The sequence below is a fragment of the Salvelinus sp. IW2-2015 genome, linkage group LG4p, assembly GCF_002910315.2.
Source record: "Salvelinus sp. IW2-2015 linkage group LG4p, ASM291031v2, whole genome shotgun sequence".
NCBI lineage: Eukaryota > Metazoa > Chordata > Actinopteri > Salmoniformes > Salmonidae > Salvelinus > Salvelinus sp. IW2-2015.
In genome coordinates, this window is record NC_036841.1 from 21,372,562 (window position 1) to 21,398,519 (window position 25,958).

General features: G+C 44.1%; 1 protein-coding gene across 2 annotated transcripts in view; it reads left to right on the plus strand.

The window, feature by feature from the left end:
* The first annotated feature begins 4,340 nt into the window (after positions 1 to 4,340).
* LOC111960693 (G protein-activated inward rectifier potassium channel 4-like) overlaps positions 4,341 to 25,958 on the plus strand; it is a 39,300-nt gene continuing 17,682 nt past the window's right edge. Inside the window, exons 1-3 of one of the 2 annotated variants that reach the window (XM_023982859.2) lie at positions 4,341 to 4,598; positions 15,629 to 15,711; positions 20,471 to 21,344. In XM_023982859.2, coding sequence (XP_023838627.1) covers positions 15,649 to 15,711; positions 20,471 to 21,344 — 937 coding nt within the window. In that variant the 5' untranslated portion in view covers positions 4,341 to 4,598; positions 15,629 to 15,648. The remainder of the gene's footprint in view (positions 4,599 to 15,628; positions 15,712 to 20,470; positions 21,345 to 25,958) is intronic. The other variant, XM_023982858.2, reaches the window with a different exon arrangement.

Consider the following 25,958-nt stretch of genomic DNA (forward strand, 5'->3'; position numbering starts at 1 on the left):
AGCCTGTGTACTCCAACATTCCAGACAATCTCTCCTCGCTGCTCTCTCTCTCTCTAACGTTATTTTTTCCTCTGTACCTCTTTCACAGCCTCTTTGTTGTTACGATTCCCCATTTGATTTCTGGATTTCTCGCTGTTAACTGGGCAAGTTTGTACTCGGCGATGTGAGTCAACGGCTTTTGATTATCGGGGCTGTGGTGTACCGGGAATTTCAGTGGGTGGTTTCTGGCGCAAGGGTGTGATGTGCTGCAGCCTAGTTTCCTCACCAGCTCATTAAAGTAGCCTGGGCTTGGGGGCTGGGTCTGTAGGCTGGGTCCTGAGGGCTAGGGGCTGGGGTCTGAGGGCTGGGTTGAGGGCTGGGTCTGAGGGCTGGTCTGAGGGCTGGGTCTGAGGGCTGGGTCTGAGGGCTGGTCCTGAGGCTGGGTTCTGAGTCGTTGAGGGCTGGGTCTAAAGGGCTGGGCTTCGAGGGCTGGGTCTAAGGGCTGGGTCTGAGGGCTGGGCTCTGAAGAGCTTGGGTCTGAGGCTGGGATCCCTGAGGGCTGGGTCTTAGGACTGGGTTGAGGGCTGAGGCTGGGTTAAGGGGCTGGGGTCTGGAGGGCTGGGTCTGAAGGGCTGGGTCTTGAGGGTGGGTCCTGAGGGCTAGGGGCTCGGCGTCCTCAGGGCTGGGTCTCAAGGGGCTGGGTCTAGGGGCTTTGGGCTCTTGTGGGCTGGGTTGAGGGCTGGTGTCTGAGGGCTGGTCCTGAGGGCTAGGGCTGGGTCTAAGGGCTGGGCCATATCAATTAATTTTATTAATTTCAAATGGTTTTTTCGTGATAATTCCCAGTGCGGTATCGCAAGAATCCAGGTTTATGTTCGCTTGCTTCTCAGGTGTTGTATTTTATGGTCTCATCTCTTCACTCCTTGGTGGCTGTGTTCGCACCTTCCCATCTTACATTCCAAGTATCTGTATATAATGTTTGAGATGGCACGTCTCCGCCTAGACATGTGGAGAGTGTCGCAGCATCAAGGCGGGAAAAGCAAGGCACAAGCCTTAGGGTAAATATGCCCTATAGAAACGCATTGGCCTTATTTTGGCACGATTTTACGCGAGAGCTTTATAAACTCTCGCTGTTTGTTCCTCTTCCTCTATGGTTTACACACCAACCCTCCCCCTGCCTCTCACGTCCACAAAGTTGAAACGATCACATTTCCTCCTTCTGACAAGCAGGCTTCAACACCTTTCAACTGGCTATTTCATGTTGAGGTTTCTGTCCAACCAGACAAATTGGTCATAAGGACACAGAACAAGCATTGAGACAGTTATTTTACTGTACCTAAAGGAGATGTTCATTTTTCTAAGGATACCTGTTTTTATGTCTCACTCACTCCTCAAATTGCGTGGCAGAAAACGACAACTACAAAACGGCCAAGTGAAACATTGCTTCCGGAACACAAATGGCCAGTCTGTGTCCGCGCAGCATGTGGTCGGTAAGCCGTACCGTCTTACACACGCATTTGCGTGTAGTCCTGGCACCGTTACTCCCGCCTCTAGCCTAGCTATTTGGGTTGGTTATCCCTCTCATACTCGTTATCGTGCGTCTCTTCTGCTATAGCTCTGTGATCGCATTCTCGCTTGTAACGCTAGCAGCAATTGTGTACTCACGACAGTACGCAGCTATTCTGAGAGTGTTACATCCCACCGTCACCTGTCCTCAAAGCCCTTTAAGCGAAGGCATTGGCTGTTTCCTTACTATCCACACAGGCCGAGCAGCATTGGTGTGGTAGAGAATTCTGAGATATATGCATAGCAGCCATTGGTGTACAACGTCCAGTGCGACGCAATCTTGGTGTCAACGTATCCCCGGCTATCCGGTAGAATTATGGTCTCTCTCGTACCACGTAGCCGCTAGCATCAGCATTGGATAGTACCACCCCTCCACTCTCTCACGTCCTTAGCTGCCCATAATGCCACTCGGTGACCACGTACCTGCCTAGTCAGCGATTCTGTTCTTTACCATACGTCACCGCTTGCAGTCCAGTTGGGTGTATCCCTCAGCTACCCCTCAGCTTCACTCCTGCCATTTGCGCTGTTAAATCTCTCCTCTACGCGTCTAACCCGCTACGCGCATTAGTCTGTACTCCGACGTTTCCGCTAGCTGGCCGATTGGTATCCCTAGAGGGTCACCATACCCCTCGTACTCGCTAGATAGCCTATCTTCGGATGCTAGCTCTACAGTACCCTTGCTCAGCAGCATTGGAGCGTCCGCCTTACCTCCTCTTAGCTACCACGCTAGCTCCAGTCACTTGGTTGTACACCGTCTCACCGCTAGCAGCATTGGTTGGGTACCCACCTTACCAGCATAATGCGCATTGGTTCTCTTACCACGTACCGCTAAGCCAGAGTTGGGGCCTTCGTAATCCCTCGTAACGCTCAGCAGCATTTCGCCGTCACAACGACCGCTAGCGATTGGGTTGTTCAACCCACATACCGCTAGCAAGCATTTGGTCTCTTACCATCGCCCTATCCCGTACCGCTAGAGCATTGGTAGTACCTCAACGTACCTGCTGCAGCATTTCACCATAGACGTTCCTTACCTGTCTCTTCAGTCACTGTGTTTCTCTAATACACTGTTTCGCCAATTATATCGAGCATAAAAAATTTTCATATTAGCTCGATCACTCTGTGCCAACCCTCTTTGCGTTCTCTCATTCCTCGCAGAAATAAGGTCACGCGCCTAATCTTGATTTCTTCTCATCTACTGTCACATACAATCGTGAAGGCAGTTAAACTTGTCTCGTTCAATTCAAGCTTCAATTCGTCTGACTCATGAGAGACACGTATATGGCTTTGGCAGAGTGTGAAGACAATCACGCGAGCCTATTAGTTGGCGATAGGCTCATGGTTCAACCTTTGTTCACTGACTGCTAGAGTAAGCAATTAATTTGTTATCAACTGGCTACCTTGATATACAGATTAGCTGGCTAATGGGCTAAGCACTGGCTTGATAGATGGTTGATGAGGACACTGTGTTATTTTATCAACGAGCATTAACACGATCGCTCCATGTCTATCGACTAAAGTAAACGAGGATCATACTATTAAGTGAAGTGTAGCATGAAGTAACATGGTTCTGGTTAAATTTGTAAGCAAAAAAATGCATTTATCACATAAGAAAAAGCGGTAAACTATGGTGCTTGACATCAACACAATTCAATTACTTATGTGGTGGGTCCTTATTGTTATGGAATTGGCTTATATTTAAGCCTAAGTATAACTCACACGCCTTGAATTAATACACATCGATTATCACCATAAGACTAGTTTACACCATGAGTTTATGAAATGCGGTGTTCATCTTGACCTTGTTAAACTGAACAACAACACTTATTTAGGCAAATTCTATTTCATCAACTATTCATTTATCATTCACTAGAGTCATATCGAGCCCACTTCAACACTATCTTTCCAACAATGTTAGTATAAAACACATTGCCGCCTGGTTTTCTGAAGTGGATTTAATGTATTTGTTTATCGTCATAAAAATTTCACGACAATTCCCCCATTATTGACAAGCGAAACCCAGGTTTTCACATAGAAAAGTGCAAATGTATTAAAAGGATGAAAAAGAATACCTTATTTCTCACAACCACACTCACGAGATACAATAAGTCATTCCTTCAGGACCCTTTGCTAGGCCCGAACACCCGAATTGCCTCATGCGTGCATCTGGTTTCCGTTGATCATCACATTGAGATGTTTTTCAACTTGAGTTGGAGTCCCACTTGTGAAAGGCTCAATCATTGATTGGAGCATGATTTGGAAAAGGCCAGTCCACCCTGTACTTATTATAGCCGATCACCGATCGACAGTTGGCATGCATGTCAGAGAAAAACCAAGCCATGAGGTCTAAGAATTGTCGGTAGAGCTCCAGAGACAGATGTGTCAGAGGCACAGATCTGGGAATGGTTACCAAACATTGTCTGCAGCATTGAAGGGTTCCCCGAGACCAAACAGTGGCCTCCATCATTTCTTAAAGGAAGAGTTGTTAGGAACCAAGACGCACTAGAGCTCCGCGCCAACCGTGAGACAATCTAAGCGAGGAGAAAGGGGCCTGTGGTTCAAGGTAGGTGACCAAGCAATCCCGATGTGCGCCACTTCTGACACACCTACACAGTTTCCTCTGTGAGATGGCGGAGAAGACCTTCCAGAAGGACAACCATACGTCTGCGCATCACCTCAGGAATATGACAGAACACGCCCAGACCCAGTAGATACACCAGAAAGACGTAAAAGGACAAAATCAGCTGAGAGACCAACGAGCGATGCCCTGTGTGGAAGTGAGAGAAGAGCAAGGGGGGAGGGGGGTGGTTGGGGGAGGAAACACTCACACACATATTCACATGCTCTCCCTCTCTACCTCACACACACTCAAACACACACTCAAACACACACACACACACACACACACAGGACTAGAGCGGTGAAGAGGAGAAGAGAAGAGCTGGGAGGCAGGAGGGCTGCTGAACAAAGCAAGGGTAGGAGAGTGGAGTCCAGGGGAGAGCAGCAGCCGTGAAATGCCTCGACGGGAGCCTGCCAGCTACTCTTGTGGCCACCTAAAGGTAAGACTCATGCTACACTGAGAAAAGTGGGAAGACACGGACGGAGCAGAGCGAGAGAGAGGGGTGGAGAAAGTATAGCGCTGATGCAAGCCTAACGCTGTGGTTATAGGGTACCCTCAGGCTGCAGCTGAGCCGTTCGATCTGCCTTTGAATGCAGTGCAGTGCTCTGCTGTCATTACCTTCCGTAATTCTACACCTTGCCATTGTCCATTTAGCCGCGTATCAGATCAAAGAGTGTATGTTAATTAAAATCATATAGTATGGCTCTTATGCTCCCCAAGAGAGAGACTGATATGGTGTGTTGTGGTGGAGCTCAGCTGCCTCAGATTCCTCCAGCCTGTTAGCCTGTCTGCCTGCATGTATGCCTGCCTGCGACCTCTGTCCCGTCACAGCCTGCCTAGGTTCTATATCACTAATGTCACTGCAGTGATAGATCACCCATGCATTTGTTTGCCCTCAATGCGAGGGCTAGGTAATCAAAAAGCAATGGGTTTTCAGCCCTGTCAGACCACTGTGAGAGGCTGCTGATGCTACTGCCTTTGTGTGCCTGCCTAGCTGTCTGGTGTGAGAGGATGCTGTAATTGTCCTATAGTACAATGCAGGAGTTTTACGAGTGCAGCAGCCAACAGTGTGGGGGTTTGCTACAGAGGGTGGCAGCACAACACAGTCCACACATTCAATGACAGAAGGAACGGCGGAGAGAGAGATAGAGAGAGAGGGATAGAGAGAGAGGCCATTATCTGTTTGCTGTAGCTTTTCGCTGGAATATCAGAGACTATCTAATAATTTAGACCAAATCATTTGTATTGATTCCATTGATGTGTCTCTGAGCCGGGCATTAGAGAGTCTGATTTCAGTGCCATTGTGATGTACTATTGTCTGCTGATTCCGTAAGCTCTCCTGTTATAGGCTGTCCTGGAAGAGTGTACCCTGCACAAAACATCTTGAGAGTTGTCACTGTAAAACTTTCATGACAATCATGTCTGTGGCCATGGACAACAAGATTTCTTTTCCTACGCAATGTTCCCGGGAATGTCCTCAGCAGGGAATGCAGAGGTGGTGTAGTAGCGTTCAGTATTCATGCAGAATGTGTACGTGATCATACATTTCCCCTTGAGCAGTGTAAAGGCAGGGCTAACAGGGAAATGCTATAGGAGAAGGATGGTGCAGACCAGTAGCACATTGCACATATTTTATTCTATGCTCACCTTTTGACCTTTTGATGCAATGTGCAGTTTTTTTTCTCTCAGTCTATCCTTATAGGCATCACTTCATTCTGACCAGCCTATCCATATAGGCATCACTTCATTCTGACCAGTCCATCCATCTGTACAGGTGGTAGACATGGATAAGTTAAAAAGCAGCCCATCCCCGCTTATATTATACAGTGCATTTGGAAAGTATTTAGACCCCTTGACTTTTTCCACATTTTGTTACATTACAGCCTTATTCTAAAATGGATAAAAAATAAATACAAAAAATCTCAGCAATCTACACACAATGCCCCATAATGACAAAGCAAAAACTGTTTTTTTGCATTTTTTGCAAATTTATAATAAAAAAGAAACTGAAATATGACATTTACATAAGTATTCAGACACTTTTCTCAGTACTTTGTTGAAGCACCTTTGGCAGCAATTACAGCCTTGAGTCTTCTTGGGTATGACGCTACAAGCTTGTCACACCTGTTTTTGGGGAGTTTATCCTATTCTTCTCTGCAGATCCTCTCAAGCTTTGTCAGGTTGGATGGGGAGCGTTGCTGCACAGCTATTTTCATGTCTCTCCAGAGATGTTTAATCGGGTTCAAGTCCGGGCTCTGGCTGGGCCACTCAAGGACAATCAGAGACTTGTCCTGAAGCCACTCCTGTGTTGTCTTGGCTGTGTGCTTTGTGTCGTTGTCCTGTTGGAAGGTGAACCTTCACCCCAGTCTGAGGTCCTGAGCAGGTTATCATCAAGGATCTCCCTGTACTTTGCCCTGTTCATCTACCCCTCGATCCTGATTAGTCTCCCAGTCCCTGCCACTGAAAAACATCCCCACAGCATGATGCTTTCACCATCATGCTTCACCGTAGGGATGGTGCCAGGTTTCCTTTAGACGTGACACTTGGCATTCAGGCCAAAGAATTCAATCTTGGTTTCATCAGACCAGAGAATCTTGTTTCTCATGGTCTGAGAGTCTTTATGTGCCATTTGGCAAACTCCAAGCAGGCTGTCATGTGCCTTTTACTGAGGAGTGGCTTTTGTCTGGCCACTCTACCATAAAGGCATGATTGGTGGAGTGCTGCAGAGATGGTTGTCCATCTGGAAGGTTCTCCCATCTCAACAGAGGAACTCTGAAGCTCTGTCAGAGTGACCATCGGATTCTTGGTCACCTCCTTGACCGAGGCTCTTCATCCCCTATTGCTCCGTTTGGCCAGCCGGCCAGCTCTAGGATGCGTCTTGTTGATTCCAAACTTCTTCCTTTTAAGAATGATGGAGGCCACTGTGGTCTTGGGGACCTTCAATGCTGCAGACAGATTTTGGTAACCTTCCCCAGATCTGTGCCTTGACACAATCCTGTCTCGGAGCTCTACAGACAATTCCTTGGACCTCATGGCTTGGTTTTTGCTCTGACATGCATTGTCAACTGCGGGACCTAATATAGACAGGTGTGTGCCTTTCCAAATCATGTCCAATCAATTGAGTTTATCACAGGTGGACTCCAATCAAGTTGAAGAAACATCTCAAGGATGATCAATGGAAACAGTATGCACCTGAGCTCAATTTCTAGTCTCATAGCAAAGGGTCTGAATACTTATGTAAATAAGGTATTTCTGTTTTACATTTTTTATAAATTAGCAACAAAAAAAATTAAACCTGTTTTCGCTTTGTGAAAATGGTGTATTGTGTGTAGAGTGATGAGGATGTATTTATTTTGAATCTATTTTAGAATAAGGCTGCAATGTAACAAAATGTGGAAAAAGTCAAGGGGTCTGAATACATTGCACTGTAGCAATGCATCTGTGTCAGGAGCTTAGCCAAGCGTGAACAATTCTTTGTATTAAACTGTGTGTCTTTATGATTAGAATAGAAAGTTATACTATATATTATATATTGTGTAATGGTCAACTGTGGATGAAAGGAGTGCTCTCTTCTGATACCTGCTGTGCTGTTGAATTAGTTAGCGGAATTAAAAAGTAATCTACTGTAGATTTTCTCTAGCCTTATAGCATGTTTTATCATTGAAATACTGTATATAGTCGACACTGAGCTCTGTTCTGTTCAAATACAATTCCAAATCCTGCACGGGAAGAAAATGATTGAGTGTCCCGTGTGGTTCAGTTGGTAGAGCATGAGCATGATGCTCGGCTATTGGAAATGGAACGAGCTCTGTGTTTATACTGTATTTAAAAGTGACATCGTACATGTTTAATGTAGGTGATTTTTCCTTGTAAAAGTATATATGCTCTGTCTATTGCTATTGCCTGGTTCTGTCAAAACATACAGTTGATACATGGAAGTCCACACTGCTTGTAAGCAGATCAAACGCACTTCCAGCAGCCTGTAAACAGATGCTGGTCGGGCAGCTGCAGGGATCACATTTTTGTGATCGCCTCTCTGTCACAGCCAGACCTCCTCGTACAGCAGAGACAGAGCTAGCAGATCACCTTCAGTCTCTACTACCGTGTCTGGCAGTGTAGTACAATAATGTTCTCCTTCCCTGTAAAGCCACTCACCTAGACAGAATGGAAGGGCATTCCTTGTCCAGGTTAATTGGCCGTTACCGAGGTGGAGGTGGGAGGAGAGTAATAATTGGCCATGCTCTAATCTGTCCAGTGTCATCGACAGGAGAACAATCTGGGATGACACTGAAGTTTTAGAGACAAAGCTCCTTGTAAAAGCAGTGATGTCCTTTATCCCTAACTAGCCCCATTGGAATATCCAAAGTCAAACCATTTACCACGGGCATTACGATTGGGTTGCGTGCAGCTGCACTCCGAATTGATGATTACTTGTGTGCTGCCAGCTGTGGGCATGTGCGCAGGATTGAAACAAACCCAAGCTGTTTTACGTTCAAAAGTCTGTTTTGTATCCAACTGACTGTATGACCAAAATTATCCTATTTACACTTTGTAATCAATTTTGACAGTAAAATAAATGTTTCGGACTCATATCGATGCCACATAGTCTGCTTTCTAAATGTGAAGTTGGATTTTAGTGGCAGTTGCTCCTTAACCCTGATGAAGGCATTCTAGAGGAGATTCCACGATACTGTTCCCTAGTTCCACTGGCCAGCTGGTTAATATGCAGGTCAAGTCAATTGAACATTATCTTTCAGGGTGAGACTGGCGCATCAATCTTTTCTCAGTACGTGTTCACCGTAAGTCCGTTTGGATAAAACCATTTTATTATTATCTACTTCAGAACATCTTTGATGACGTTCAAATCCTTAAGAGTCGATTGACACACGTGTTCAACAATCTAGCTGACATAATTAGACTTTTAGAGGATAATGACAATAATCTTCACTTTCCTTTCATATGACAATAATAATGTATTATTTGTTTTATAATATGACGGTGGTATAAAGCAGTAGTCGTGTCTATGCTGGAGAATCATAATTACTACCCAAGCTATCATTAAGGTGAAATAACTGAACATGTTGTTAACTTAACCATCTCCAGAGGAGCTTTTCTTTGCGTACACCTCTATCTATGGAGGCAAGCGTGATTATTCTTCACCCAGGGGACAAGTTGCCCTCAGTCATAGCCCATTAACACAGAGAAAAGAGACATATGTTTAATATAACAGGCTCAAGGCCTATTGAGTGACACCATGGATGTTCTGATGTGGTATGGTGGTGGCGAGTGGAACGGCCTCCTGATAGGACTGGTGCAGGGACAGAGCGAGGTGCCGCAGGAATTCTAATTAGGTCTGTGTGACCTTTGGCTCTTCCTGCATGCACTTCGCACCCCCTCCTCTCTTCATCTCCTGCTCTCTACATCCTCTCGTCCATCCATCCCTCACTCTCTCACTCCTACAGAGATGGAGCTGTGAGAGAGGGAATGTGGGGCCTGGGCTGTAAATCATGACAAGAGGCTGACGAGCCACCTGATAAAAGCGGGACAGGGTGTTGCAGGGTGTTGGTGCTCCTTTCCTCTCTTTAACCCCCATCCCCCGCCACATTCATTCCTGTAGGACTGCTCTGGTCCAGTAGAGTGGGTGTTTTTGGCTTGGCCTGGTGCTCAGTCCGTCCAGCATCACTCAACAGTGTTGGGGAGTCTGGGGCATCACTTTTATAAATACACGTAACCTTGGCGCAGGGGCGCGAGAGGACGAGATTGGAGCAAGCAGCAGAGACTCAACTTGCGACAGCTATTCCTGGCTGAGGCTGTGTAGTGTTTTATTTTGTCTTTTGTCATTTCATTAGACTAATAGTCTCCAGTGTGGGCAGGACGTCTAGCTGAGGCAGTGTCTATTGCTCTGTAGAAGGTGATCCGTGAGAGATGTACTGTATATACTCAAGGCCGGCTATCAGCCATGGGGAGGGGAATAAGCAGTCTGGGCCTGGAGCCAAGCTGGCTGGCATCCGCAGGCTTTGGAGACGTTTTTAGTCATTTGCCCTGACCGACCTCAAAGTGTCAAAGAGATAGGAACGAAGCGCTGCACTGTGGGCCACTTGTCTTAGCCTGAGACGAACGCACGCATGAGAACCTGGTAACCATGACGCTGCTGAGAGAAAGTTACAGTACGCTCCCAATGCTGGGCTACAGAGATGAAAGAGACATTGGAGCAAATTATTCCACTAGAGGAGATACCTATCTTTTGCACTGATTGTGCAGATCCTCCCAGTGCAGATACTGTTTAAGACTCAGCTCTCTCTCTCTCCTCTCCTCTGCCAGATCTGTGCTCTGTTTTGATGACTCCTCAGAATGGCCTTTCAGTGGAAAACGGGAAGTTTCTATATGGATGATTGCCCCCTAATAGCAGAATTTGTATTGTAAACCAAAGGTTTACTGCGGAATTAGCAGTTTCTCACTGCAATCATCATTCTCTGAGGAATGGACAGTACGGTGGTATATTGTAGCTTGTTCACAGATCTATCTTGAAACAATTTGCAAAACATGCACGTCTCATGGATATTTTTAGGCAGAAAATGTGTTTGTTTCCCAGACTCCCTAAACTTGCTCTTTTAAAGAGCTTTGATTACCTTCAAATTATGAGAAAATGTAAGCTAATTGAGAAAATAAAGTGATCCAAACCCAGTTATCTTGTTGATGAAGTTCTTTGTCTTCTCAGGCAGAGTAATGATTAGGGGGTACTACGGTCCTCCAGAGGCCGGTTTAACTCTGCTGGGCGACGGCCGTGTTATTGGAGCAGTAATTAGTATTGATACAAGCCCCATCCTGGCCTGGCCACCTGGCTCCTCACGGCTAGCCCTCACCTTCCCAAACTGCACTGAGGGCTGACAACGACTACATTTTAGAAGTGCCTTTAATTAAGATAATTAAACCTTACAATAGCTGTTTGTGTAACTCAAACAAAGACTTGGACTGTCCTCAAAAAACATAATGTGAAAGTATACAGGTGGAAACACTACAGAAGCCTGACACAGCTGCTGTAGTGAGAGACAGAGAAAGATAGAGAGAGAGAGAGAGAGAGAGAGAGAGAGAGAGGGGGAAAGCAGGTTTACTTCTCTGCCACTGTCACCCTGCCTCTAAACACGACAGATGAGCGCTCACGCTATCAGAGCCTAAACACAATTTACCCAAAGCATCCTGTCGCTCTTCAAGTAACAAGATAAACGCTTGTTACCCTCTTAAAGATAAAACACTGAGCTGGAATCTGTGTTCGCACAACCGCTGGTGAGTCTGCAGCGAGAGCAAAGCAGCAATCAAACGCAGGCAGAGTATGCACACAGGTCCTGGGTTCACCAGTCACTGGGGAGATGTTTAATGCATGAAAGCCTAAACTGACTTGGGAAGCAGGACCTGGTAACACTATAATGCATTCACCCAGGGTTCTTCTGGGGCTTTGTGTGTCTTCTATTCCTCTGTCTGTCTTTCTACATCTCAGATGCCTGTCACGTCACTCTGCCCTTTGCTTTAAACCCGTCAATGTCAACACTGTATTCCTGCGTGGATCTCCTGTGTGACGTGAGCCCTCATTCCTCCACCCTGCTTTGCAATTTCTCTCCATGATGCCTTGCCTTCCATCTCACTGATCAAAACAGAGCAATGTCAGGGCAGGATGACAGAGACAAATCAGATGGTGTTGTAGAAGCAATCTGGTGATTGTTCTCTGATTGACAGAGGTGGGATCAAGTCACTATTATTTTAGTCACAAGCAAGTCTCAAGTCACAAGGTCCGAGTCTCAAGTTGAGTCCCAAGTAGAATGGGGCGGCAGGTAGCCTAGTGGTTAGAGCGCTGTAACCGAAAGGTTGCAATATCAAAAAAGGTTGCAAGATCCCCGAGCTGGTAAAAATCTATGTTCTGTCGCTGAACAAGGCAGTTAACCCACTGCTCCTCGGCCGTCATTGAAAATAAGAATTTGTTCTTAACTGACTTGCCTGGTAAAATAAAATAATAATGGATTGAGTCTCGAGTCAAGTCCAATCATACATTCTAAGAGCAAATCGTTTTGTCAAGTAAAGAAAAAGCTATACATGCAATGAGTTGTTCAACTACACATCTTTGTCTATTTATTGAGACTACCAGATAGCTCTTTTTATTATTTTGTCTAAAACATATTTCGATTATGTAAAAATTAATTTTAACCACAAATTCCAAATGCAAGCTTCATAAGAAAATTATAAATTTCAAGAAATGTTTGACACACCAAAAGACCAGTAGGCCTATGCTAGTAATTGTTGCTTGATGCCCCATTGCTGGTGAGCTTGCAAAGTAAACAGTGAATATCACCAAACATTTTTTGGAGCTGCATATTTATTTATGGCAATCCTCTCCATAAAATGTGATGTTTGCACTGCACCCGATCCTATAGCTGTATAGCAAATCAGAAATCTGTTTGCTAGCTCAATGGCTCTCAAAATGTTTGACCCTTGACCCCCAAAAAGCAGTGGTTAAAAGCTTGTGACCCCCGTGCACGCACGTACATGCGCCCGCAATAGCTGCGCAAACGTAGCCTGCCACTACCTCCATAAACGGCACTGCGTTTTCAAAACTATAAACTATGTTTTACACCTGCATTTTGAGCTGAAAGTCATTCATCTTAGCAGCCAATATCAAGAAGGCATATCATGTCACTTCTCTGGAGGCCAGAGCAAGCAGAATCATACGGCCTACCTACCTGTATGCAGTGGCAGGTGCAGGAAAGCATGGTCAGTCTACACCAAACACTATCACTTTCAAGGTCTGCCCGTCTCCAGAATACTCGTTGCCAATTGGGTAGCCCTTTTCTTCCTCACAAATACTGTATTTAATTCACCAGAATATGTTCAATATTCATCCCATAATATTGAAGGCAGGGAGATGTTACAGCTATCCTTAGACATAAAGCCACTAGCCACCCAAACTAGGCCTATCTGAAATATGGAAGTCACCGCAGCAATGTTCCAACATCTAGTGGAAAGCCTTCCCAGAAGAGTGGAGGCTTTTATAGCAGCAAAGGGGGACCAACTACATATTAATGATCATGATTTTGGATGAGAATTATTACAATATGGCAAATATTTGTAAATTCTTGGATTCTATCCATGCTGGCTTTTGCGACCTACCTGAGACATGAAACAGATAGGTGGGAGGGCATACAGCCTGTCACCATCTGGCAGTCCGACGGACGAATCTGGGTTTGGCGGATGCTAGGACAACACTACCAGCCCCAATGCATAGTGCCAACTGTAAAGTTTGGTGGAGGAGGAATAATGGTCTGGGGCTGTTTTTCATGGTTTGGGCTAGGCCCCTTAGTTCCAGCGAAGGGAAATCTTAACTCCACAGCATACAATGACATTCTAGACGATTCTGTGCTTCCAACTTTTTGCCAATAGTTTGGGGAAGGCCCTTTCCTGTTTCAGCATGACAATGCCCCCGTGCATAAAGCAAGGTCCATACAGAAATGGTTTGTCGAGATCGGTGTGGAAGAACTTGACTGTCCTGCACAGAGCCCTGACCTAAACTCCATCGAACACCTTTGGGATGAATTGGAACGCCGACAGCGAGCCAGGCCTAATCGCCCAACATCAGTGCCCGACCTCAGTAATGCTCTTGTGGCTGAATGAAAGCAAGTCACCGCAGCAATGTTCCAACATCTAGTGGAAAGCCTTCCCAGAAGAGTGGAGGCTTTTATAGCTGCAAAGGGGGGACCAACTACATATTGATGATCATGATTTTGGAATGAGATGTTCAAGGAGCAGGTGTCCACATACTTCTGGTCATGTAGTGTATATAAATAGAAATGGTAGGCTATATGTAACCTATTAAAATATGTATGACAAATATGTATTTTCCCATTCAGTTTCACACTCGCAACCCCCCAAAACCTTCTCCCCAATTTGAGAACCATTGCGCTAGCTCACCCAACCTTCTGGTCTAATCAGAGGGCTGAACATGCATTTCACTAGCCAATCTGTTGCAGGTTTTTTTGGTTTTGCAAATGCATGCTGCAGCTACGGTCTCTGACTGTGTGGAGAGTAATCCATGGAGACTCTGTGCCACAAAATGAGTGACAAAACGTGGCTAGATAATTTCAAGTCCACAGTCTCAAGTCAAAGTCAGGTCCCGAGTCTTGAGGCTCCAAGTCCAAGTCAAATCTCAAGTTATTTTTTTTCTATCAAATCGAGTCTCAAGTCATCGAATTTGTGACTCGAGACAGACTTGAGTCCAAGTCATGCGACTCAAGTCCACACCTCTTCTGATTGGTGATTAGGGAACACACAGTTCATACTCTCTGTCACTCTATTGGTTTATTTTCAAACACCAGTGACCCTATCAGTTATTATGCTTTTATATAACTGAAAAGGTGTTGTTATGAAATTGCTGCTAAAATTAGTCCTTATCGATGTGCCCTCTCCGCCTCTCATATCTGTAGTGCTGACTTCCTGTATGTGTTATTTCATCCTATTGCCAAAATATTTTTTTCTTCTGTTTTTCCCTCTGTCAGTTTGAGTCATTGTAATTGATGTTTAAAAATAAAATTTCCAGCACTTTAAAATCAGATCACAGATACTGCAGTCTGTCACTAGATCACTGTATTACACCAACATACCTAAAATAGCAACAAAGAAACCACATTTAGTGTTCGAAAGAAGTCTTTGAAACTACATCAAATCACCTTTCATAGTGTTACTTTATTTTAAAATGCCAAAGAGCTATTATTGTAGTCACATGGGAAGTTTAAACAAAGAAATGAAGATTTTAAAATGTGCTGTGGACAGAATGTGAAAGGTCCAGGCTGGTGATCGTTGTGATTCAAGTAATGGTCAGCGTGTCCGTGCAGCATCAGGGCTTTTAACAGTTGGGTTGGTGTTCAGCCCAGGCAGCGTACTGGCACTGATGTGTTCTCCTCCTCTCCTCCTCGGGGGGATAACAAAGGTTGAACACGGTAGCTACAGACAGCTGAGACTGCTTCATTCAGAGATTACAAATTAGCTAACAGAGTGATGCACATTTTGAACAGAGTCCCATTTCCCATGTGAGTTCAGAGATAATCCACACATTAGCATTCTGTGTTGGTGAGAAAGGTCTGTCTTATTATGATGAACTGAGGCTCTGTTCTAATGTCCTCACTACTGACTTTACTGTCCTCACATACCACCTACTGTAGCATGGAGTAATGAATGAATTAATGTACTGGCTATGCATTCTTATTGGCATGCTAGTATGGTTGTTGGAACATAGTGTTTTAGCCTAGATTTAACATTAAAATGGAGACCTGAGCATTTTTCCTGAGTGATCTTATGGGATGTTTTGTGAAAAATCATCCATTGTTGAGAGTTGATTGATGCATAATTCTGAACATTAATGAAAGTGAAATGCTGACTGCAGTGGAGATTCACAGTTTGTTGAACCTCCACCTCCCTCTCTCCCCACAGGTGGTGAGCTCCACCTGAGGATGGCAGGAGATTCTCAAGTCCACATGGACCACGACATGGAGATAGGAGTCACACCCACAGCGGTAAGAACATGTTTTCCATATGCACATACAGTCCTCCCCCTTCCCCAATTGTCCTGTGCAACACTGCTGGGAGGTAGAGAGAGAGAGAGGGGGCAGAGCAAGGAAGCGGGAAAGAAAGAGGGGGTGGTGAAAGATGGAAGTGTCTGGTGTAAGGGAAAATATAAGGGGACGAGAGGGAACCATTGTGGATCATGAGCTTCCTATAAGACGGGTGATCATGTGTGTGTGCCTGTCTGTCTCTGCAGAAGAGGATGGATGGATGGTTCAGCCCACTACTATGGAGAGGATTGTGAGAAAACGACTCACACGTCCTGATAATGGATGGTGAAATAGTCCAGGTTATTTGTCTTCATTCCAGAGACGATTGAATTTATTCTCCCTAACCGAGTGTGGTGAGGCAAACCAATTGTGGAAAAACACCAGCACACAGCAATTGCTAATGAATCTGTTGGAGTGTCAGCACTGCGGACATCATTGACTCTGGGATGGCCAAACGTGGGCTCGCTGAACTACTGTAGCACTGTCTATGATGGCTTCATCATTCACTCAATTAGAAATTTCTTCAACACTCTCAAATAGAAACAAAAAGGTCCATTGTCAGGAGAACTTGCAATGCAGGACATTTAAAACCTGTAGTGTGTTGAAGGTTTAAAAATGTCCATTCTAATCCACATAATAATTCACATTTCCTGTTGCTGCAGGATTATTTTCCTGCTGTAGCAAATTGTTTCAAATTAAGATCCCACATCTGTACAATTAAAGGCCTTGAGGAAACATAAACTGATCTTGTTGTAGGAGGGGGTCTAAAAGCTACCTTCTCCCAAGGAAATACATGTTGAAGTGACCCATGTGTTCTCCCAAACACAGGTCAAAGATCCCAATGTCATTGAGTGACTAATTGCTGTAATTGTCAATGGGTGTTGTCTTTCACTTCACTGTCAAACCTCTCATTACCGTATAATCTAGAGAAAGATCAATATGTTTATAAATAAAGCAACATCTGATACATGGAATACTCTCCTAATGTGTGTGTACATAGAACTACAATGAAGAGACCCTAGCTAGAATTTCACAGCAGCTATGTTTCCATTAACTTGTACAGTGATTTTTTGGTCGACATTTAGAACATTTTCATAGAAAACAGATTCAACAATTGCCTGCTATCTTGTGTCGATAAAAACAGCTGGCTGAAATGACATCACAACTAAGAAAAAAACAACTGTGTTGAATACAAATTAAGTGGTTGATATGTTTACATTACCCATTTAGGCAAATTGCGGATGAATAAATTGGTGACAGGCTGTATGCCCTCCCACCTATCTGTTTCATGTCTCAGGTAGGCCGCAAAAGCCAGCATGGATAGAATCCAAGAATTTACAAATATTTGCCATATTGTAATAATTCTCATGTCAATGTATTGTCACAGTCCATGCCATGGTGAAACTTACACTCCTGTAGATCTGACATAATTGGATAGGGAAACTTGCGTCCAGCAAATCAGAAAGAAAGTCGAAGAAAATCAGCCATTGTTGAAAGTCAGGACAAGGATCCTGCAAACAAACATTATTTTTATAGCTGAAAAAAAGATTTAGCAGGCAGTAGGCATATAGAAATAAATGTGGAGTGGAGCTTCATAGTTATGTGTTGATATCACGTGCCCTGCATATTAGTCAATCATAATTCATTTAAAAAACACTGTTTCTATCATAATTTGTCTCGATAAATAAACTTTGACAAAAGAAAAATCCACCCTTTGAATGGATAAATTAATGGATTTTTTTTTAAACAAAATTTCCCCAATATCTACTGTTTCCATTACACGTTGAGCATTGCTTTTGAGCATTGCTTTTGTCGAATAAACTTGGGTCAAAGGAAACCTGCCTACAGTATTCAGATCTTTATTTAAATCATTTGCAGGACTATAGCATGTATTTTGAAGGTTGTGTCTTTAATTTGAATTCCTTCAATCGGGAGCCATTATTTCAGTTTTGGAGCTGGAGCTGAATAATATTCAATACAGGTTGCAAAAAAAAAAGAGTCGTGTGGCAGTTTCGGATGTCACGCCACTCTGGAGAGAGGGTGAGCAGTGAACACAGGTGTCTGATTAACACCCTGATCTTCAGAGGGCACAGGAGGAGCAACACCACTACGGCAATACCACATTTCAATTAACAACTGAGCTCGTCGTCTCCAACAATCAGGATACAGAGTGCCAATGTACCCTTGGCCTGTGTGTGCTGGGGGATAGAGTAGGAGCTGAGAGGGACGGGACAGTGGGGTGTTCCTATGTTCCTATCCAGACCTGCCAGTGTCCCATAGGGGGTGAGGTACAGCACTAGGGACAGGGGAGGCACAGCTGTGGAGCCAGATCGCCTGGCTGGAGCTAGGCCAGCAGTGAGGAAGGAAGGCCCTGTACCCTTATGTTCTCTCTCTCCTTTTCTTCCCTTTTTTCCCTTTCTTCTTCCTCCCACAGTGATGGCGCACCATGTGCTTGGAGAAACACTCTCTCACACAATGTTATGGGAGCAGTGCAGCTACAGTATCAGGGCCCTTAATTTCATTTAACAAGAGCATCATATGCAGTCCTCGCCCAGCACTGTTGTAGCAGAGATACAGTTGTTTAAATACACTTAGGTTGGAGTCATTAAAAGTTGTTTTTCAATCACTCCACAAATGTATTGTTAACAAACTATAGTTTTGGCAAGTCAGTTAGGACATCTACTTTGTGCATGACACAAGTATATTTTTTATTGTTTACAGACAGATTATTTCACTGTATCACAATTCCAGTGGGTCCGAAGTTTACATACACCACTTTGACTGCCTTTAAACAACTTTGAAAATTCCAGAAAATGATGTCATGGCTTTAGAAGCTTCTGATAGGCTAAGTGACATAATTTGAGTCAATTGGAGGTGTACCTGTGGATGTATTTCAAGGCCTAACTTCAAACTTAGTGCCTCTTCGCTTGACATCATGGGAAAAGCCAAATAAATCAGCAAAGACCTCCACAAGTCTGCTTCATCCTTGGGAGCAATTTCCAAACATCTGAAGGTACCACGTTCATCTGTACAAACAATAGTACACAAGTATAAACACCATGGGACCACGCAGCCGTCATACCGCTCAGGAAGGAGACGCATTCTGTCTCCTAGAGATGAACGTACTTTGGTGCGAAAAGTGCAAATCAATCACAGAACAACAGCAAAGGACCTTGTGATGATGCTGGAGGAAACAGGTACAAAAGTATCTATATCCACAGTAAAATGAGTCCTATGTCGATATAACCTGAAAGGCCGCTCAGCAAGAGAGAAGCCACTGCTCCAAAACCGCCATGAAAATGCCAGACTACGGTTTGCAACTGCACATGGGGACAAAGATCGTACTTTTTGGAGAAATGTCCTCTGGTCTGATGATACAAAAATAGAACTGTTTGGCCATAATGACCATTGTTATGTTTGGAGGAAAAAGGGGGAGGCTTGCAAGCCAAAGAACACCATCTCAATCGTGAAGGACGGGGGTGGCAGCATCATGGTGTGGGGGTGCTTTGCTGCAGGAGAGACTGGTGCACTTCACAAAATAGAGGGAGACAAATTATGTGGATATATTGAAGCAACATCTCAAGACATCAGTCAGGAAGTTAAAGCTTGGTCGCAAAATAGGTATTCCAAATGGACAATGACCCCAAGCATACTTCCAAAGTTGTGGCAAAATGGCTTAAGGACAACAAAGTCAAGGTATTGGAGTGGCCCTTACAAAGCCCTGACCACAATCCTATAGAAAATTTGTGGGCAGAATAAAAAAAATTCATTTACAGTTTATTTATGGTCAACGAGGGTAGCAGTTGAAGGTAGTTGAGGATGAAAGCAAAGAAATTACTTAAAAGGTTGAGTGTGTATTTTCTTCTAAAAAAATTGTGTGAGCAAGGAGGCCTACAAACCTGACTCAGTTACACCAGCTCTGTCAGGAGGAATGCGCCAAAATTCACCCAACTTATTGTGGGAAGCTTGTGGAAGGCTACCTGAAAAGTTTGGCCCAAGTTAAACAATGTAAAGGCAATACTACCAAATACTAATTGAGTGTATGTAAACTTCTGACCCACTGGGAATGTGATGAAAGAAATAAAAGCTGAAATAAATCATTCTCTCTACTATTATTGCGACATTTCACATTCTTAACATAAAGTTGTGATGCTAACTGACCTAAAACAGGGATTTTTTTACAAGGACTAAATATCAGAAATTGTGAAAAACTGTATTTGGCTAAGGTGTATGTAAACATCCGACTTCAACTGTATCTGTAGCATTCATTTACAGTTTATTTATGGTCAACGAGGGTAGCAGTTGAAGGTAGTTGAGGATGAAAGCAAAGAAATTACTTAAAAGGTTGAGTGTGTATTTTCTCATATTATAATGCACACATTGTAGCAGCAAGGGTAATATGAGGACATTTCACACATTTTAGCAACAAGGGTAATATGAGGAAATGTCACACATTGTAACAACAAGGGTAAAATGAGGACATTTCACACATTGTAGTAACAAGGGTAATATGAGGACATTGCACATGAATAGAGGCATACGTTTTTGTTGACCTTTTGACCTGACCAGGAAAACAATGGCCTCTAGCAATAGACTGTAACGAGAGCACAGAGTGTTTCCTGAACAGGTCACTCCTGTCTACACACATGAACTTCTGAAGACAATGATAATGTGACCAACGTCTCAGCAGAACTGTCTCTATTCCTCTCTGTCTCTCCAGGTGAAAAAGCTTCCCAAACACATGCGGGAGGCCCAGATCTCCACTGAGCGCACCCACCTCATCGCCGACCCCATCAAGAAGCCCCGACAACGCTACGTCCAGAAGGACGGCAAATGCAACGTTCACCACGGCAATGTGCAGGAAACCTACCGTTACCTTAGCGACCTGTTTACCACCCTGGTGGACCTGCGCTGGCGCTTCAGCCTCTTCATCTTCACTTTGGTGTACGTGGTCAACTGGCTGTTCTTCGGCCTGCTGTGGTACATCATCGCCCTGATCCGAGGGGATCTGTGGCACAGCGACGAGGAGGGCTGGACCCCCTGCGTAGAGAACCTCAACAGCTTCGTCTCTGCCTTCCTCTTCTCCATCGAGACGGAGACCACCATCGGCTACGGCTACCGCGTCATCACAGAGAAGTGCCCTGAGGGCATCATCCTGCTGTTGATCCAGGCCATCCTGGGCTCCATCGTCAACGCCATGATGGTGGGCTGCATGTTCGTGAAGATCTCCCAGCCAAAGAACCGTGCCGAGACGCTCATGTTCTCCCACAAGGCAGTGATCTCTGTGCGGGACAACAAGCTGTGTCTGATGTTCAGAGTCGGGGACCTGCGCAACTCCCACATCGTGGAGGCCTCGATCCGGGCCAAGCTGATCCGCTCACAGCAGACAAAGGAGGGGGAGTTCATCCCTCTCAACCAGACGGACATCAACATCGGTTTTGACACGGGAGACGACCGGCTCTTCCTGGTGTCCCCACTCATAATCTCCCACGAGATCAACGAGAAGAGCCCCTTTTGGGAGCTGTCCCAGAACCAAATGGACAAGGAGGAGTTTGAGATCGTGGTCATCCTGGAGGGCATGGTTGAAGCTACAGGTACGTCCTCTTGAAACAAGGCTAATAGGTCAGCAGGACCCCTAGCCCATAGACCCTTCATGTAGACCTGAAATAACTAGATAGGCATAAGCAATATGGTAGTAGCTCCACCTTGTCTTCTGATAGGCTTGGTGGAATTGTCCAATCGTTTTGCAACTACACAAATGTGTAGGGAGTAGGGGCTTGCTAGGGGTTGTTTCTGGATTGGGCCTTGGTCAATTCCATTTCAATTCTTGTGTGTTCAGTTAATCCATTGAGGTTCTTCATATTAATTGATAATGTAATATCTTTCATTCAACAAACCAGACAAATTCAAACCCGTACAAACACAATTTCTAGAGGCAACATGTCGTACAGATCTGCATATAATAAATATATTTATCAACTCAGGTAAATATGGCTTTTAAAAGACCATTAAAAAAATTGAAACAACACTTTTTGAGAGCATAGGTGTCACGTTGGTATAAAGGGTCGGCAGAGAGGCGCAGGAATGCGTAATAGGGTTTTTTATTTACCCAAATTACAGCGTGCCATGTACAGGCACGGGGACAAAGACCAAACAAACACTATATAAAATGCAGGGTTGAGACCCAAACAAAAGAGCGAGGAGTACCTCGAGTAAATATACAATCGCACAATGATTATCACACGGGACAAGACCCGTAATCATCTGCACAATACACGTGGCACGAAAGCCAAAACAACACAGCACAGGTACTCACACGACCAACGGACATTGGAACTATAATCGACAGGACAATGGTGAACAAAGGGCACACTTATACCATCAAATGGGAATAGGGACCAGGTGTGCGTAATGACATTTCCGGAGGGATCCATGACAATAGGTTATATCTTGTTGCCATCACCATCCTTGTAATTTTCCACAAAGACAAATTACCAACAAAAAGAAACAGTAGGTAGGGTCTTTATTAGGAAGGTTGTTACAGTTATGCATATGCTTCCACATCCATACTTAGGCCCACATCTCCCCTATGTTGGTGCGTCAGAGAGGCCTCTTTGAGATGTTTGTTCCAAAAAGGAAAGAATATTAGCTGCCCATGCTGGTCTGTGTTTGGGGAGAGGCGGTCTGTATTTGGGGAGAGGCGGTGCAATGATGAAAGCAATCGCTCCAGGGGGGTTTCAGACAGTACTGGCCTGGCCAAAGCATTATCAACGCCTTCTCTTCTCTGGAAAGTTACCAAAAACACAAAAACACCTTTTTATACAGAAGAAGATTTCACTTTTTTTCTCTCGCAACATTTAAATTCAAGCTGTAAAAGACCTGTCCTGTGCCTAATGAGGGGCAGATGCCGAAGTTGCGTCCCAGAGACTTTTTAATTAATTGCATTCACGAGATCCCCCAGCTAGCTTCCTGATAGCCTTGGAAATCCTTGTATGGAATATTGCTTGAGGAAATCTGCTTATTTATCACAGTAGCACAGGGAATGTACACACTTGTAGAGCCCTGGCTTCCTTATTTGCTTGTCCTAATATGTTCCTGTGGTGTATTATTTCACTCAGGTAAACATTGTACGTGCAAGCCTTACGCATCGTATACTGGCATTTGTTCAAGGAAAGGTTATAATGCACCAATCTAAATACGATGCATTATACAGGTCACTTGCTTACTTTATTCAGTAGGGTCATGTTTTTTCTTCTTCCTCGTGAATGTTAATGTTTTTAAAAAGAAAGGAGAAACAAGGCACTCTTCATGTAATTACAATGCCTTTATTTGCATTGCATGTTCAATGGAATAAGGCTCCTGAACAGGTACTATTTGCAATGTGCCCCCCCCCCCCCAACCGCTCATTTGCGTTGCTGCTACTCTCTGTTTATCATCATGCATAGTTACTTTAACTATACATTCATGTACATATTACCTCAATTAGCCCGACTAACTGGTTTCCCCGCACATTGGCTACCAGGACTATTTGCAATGTGTCCCACCGCCCCCCACCCGCCAGCTCCCTCTTTTACGCTGCTGCTACTCTCTGTTAATGATCTATGCATAGTCATTTTAACTATACCTACATGTACATATTACCTCAATTAGCCCAACTAACCGGTGCCCCCGCACATTGACTCTGTACCGGTACCACCTGTATATAGCCTCTGTTATTTTCACTGTCATTTAAAAAAAATGTATCTGTTGTTATCTGTTGTTTACCTAATACCTATTTTTTTACTTAAAAATTGCACTGTTGGTTAGGGCTTGTAAGTAAGCGTTTCACTGTAAGGTGTAGTAGACCTGTTGTATTCGGTGCACATGACAAATAAACTATGATTTGATTTGAACAAATATTTTAAAACTCTGACATGTTTCGGCAGTATGGCCTTCGTCAGGGAGTACAAAGTTACAATGATACAATTATATTTTTGTACTACTTGATGAAGGCTTTGCCAAAAGGCCTGCAGATGGCGATATTGAGTCGTTTCATCTTACCGTCCAAAGGAAATGAATGCAGCCTGCTATACATTCGTATCCCCACCGTTTTGTATATAAAACATTCTCCATTCAGGCTGCAAAGGTGTCGATTTCCTCATTAACTCGATATAATGGAGAGAAGGTGAAAAAAAAGTTGGAAAATATCATTTAAAAAAAAAACATTTAACTTGTTTAGTATAATCTGTTTGTAACTCCACTCACTACTTGTAGTTGTATAGTCTGTTTGCTTGTGTTGTTGATCTTGGCTAGCTTAATGTTCCGGTCGGTAGCTAGCTAGCTAGCACTCACTCAGGTGGCTGCTAGCACCTTAATGAAAAGGGACATGAGGGAAGCTCTACAATATCGTGTTTTTCTAAGTAGAGAGAACTCTCGGGAGCAGGCAATGTTGAAAGTAATATTTAGACATGTACTTTTCTTAAATATAGTTTTGTAATTGACAAAAACAAGCAGACAACGAGAAAATTGTGTTTGAAAAAGGCTAAGTTTAGCTGTGAGACAATTTCTGTAACCTAGGTAACCACATGTAACCACAAGAGGACAAGCACATTAGTGGCTAGTTTCTTCAACAGTGAATAGGTGACTCCAGGATGCTGGCCTTCTAGGCAGAGTTGCAAAGAAAAAGCCATATCTCAGACTGGACAATAAAAAGAAAAAATTAAGATGGGCAAAAGAACACAGAGGAACTCTGAGACTGGTGTTTTGCGGGTACTATTTAATGAAGCTGCCAGTTGAGGACTTGTGAGGCGTCTGTTTCTCAAACTAGACACTAATGTACTTTTCCTCTTGCTCAGTTGTGCACTGGGGTCTCCCACTCCTCTTTCTATTCTGGTTAGAGCCAGATGTGCATGCGCTGTTCTGTGAAGGGAGTTGTATACAGCGTTGTACGAGATCTTCAGTTTCTTGGCAATTTCTCGCATGGAATAGCCTTCATTTCTCAGAACAAGAATAGACTGACGAGTTTCAGAAGAAAGTGCTTTGTTTCTAGCCATTTTGAGCCTGTAATTGAACCCACAAATGCTGATGCTCCAGATACTCAACTAGTCTAAAAAAAAGGACGGCTTTATTGCTTCTTTAATCAAAACAACCATTTTCAGCTGTGCTAACATAATTGCAAAACGGTTTTATAATGATCAATTAGCCTTTTAAAATGGTAAACTTTGATTAGCTAACACAACATTCCATTGGAACACAGGAGTGACAGCTGCTGATAATGGGTCTCTGTACACCTGTGTAAATATTCCATTAAAAATCTGCCGTTTCCAGCTACAATAGTCGTTTACAACATTAACAATGTCAACACTGTATTTCTGATCAATTTTATGTTATTTTAATGGACAAAAGATGTGTTTTCCTTTCAAAAACAAGGGCATTTCTAAGTGACCCTAAACTTTTGAACGGTAGTGTGCATATTAATATTCTTATGTACAGTAGAAAGAGGATGGGAGCTGTGCTACAAGATGTCTTTAAAAAAAATGTAAAGATAAACATGCTTTTTGCCTGAGTAACCTCTTGCGGCAGAGCATTTCACGATGGCATGGCTCTATAAATAACTGAGCAACTCATTAAATCTGGTTTTGGTTTGGGTACCGTGAAGAAACCCGTTGTGGTATGTCTGTTTGAAGTGTATGCAGGTAGCCTAGTGGTTAAGAGGTTTGGGCCAGTAACTGAAAATCGTTGGTTTGAATCCCTGAGCAGACTAGGTGGAAAATGTGTCGATGTGTCCTTGAGCAAGACTCTTAACTATCACACCCTGATCTGTTTCACCTGTCTTTGTGCTTGTCTCCACCCCCCTCCAGGTGTCGCCCATTATCCCGTGTACTTATACCTGTGTTCTCTATTTGTCTGTTGCCAGTTCGTCTTGTTTGTCAAGCTTACCAGCGTTTGTCCTGTCAGCTCCTGTTTTTCCCCAGCCTCTCTTTTTCTCACCCTCCTGTTTTTTGACCCTTGCCTGTCCTGACCTTGAACCTGCCTGCCTGACCACTCTGACTGCCCCTGACCCTGAGCCAGCCTGCTGTCCTGTATCTTTGCCCCTATCTGGATTTCCGACCTCTGCCCTGACCTGACCCTGAGCCTGCCTGCCGTCCGGTACCTTGCCTCTGTTGCTGTAATAAACATTGTTACTTCGACACGGTCTGCATCTGGGTCTTACCTTATCCTGATAGGAG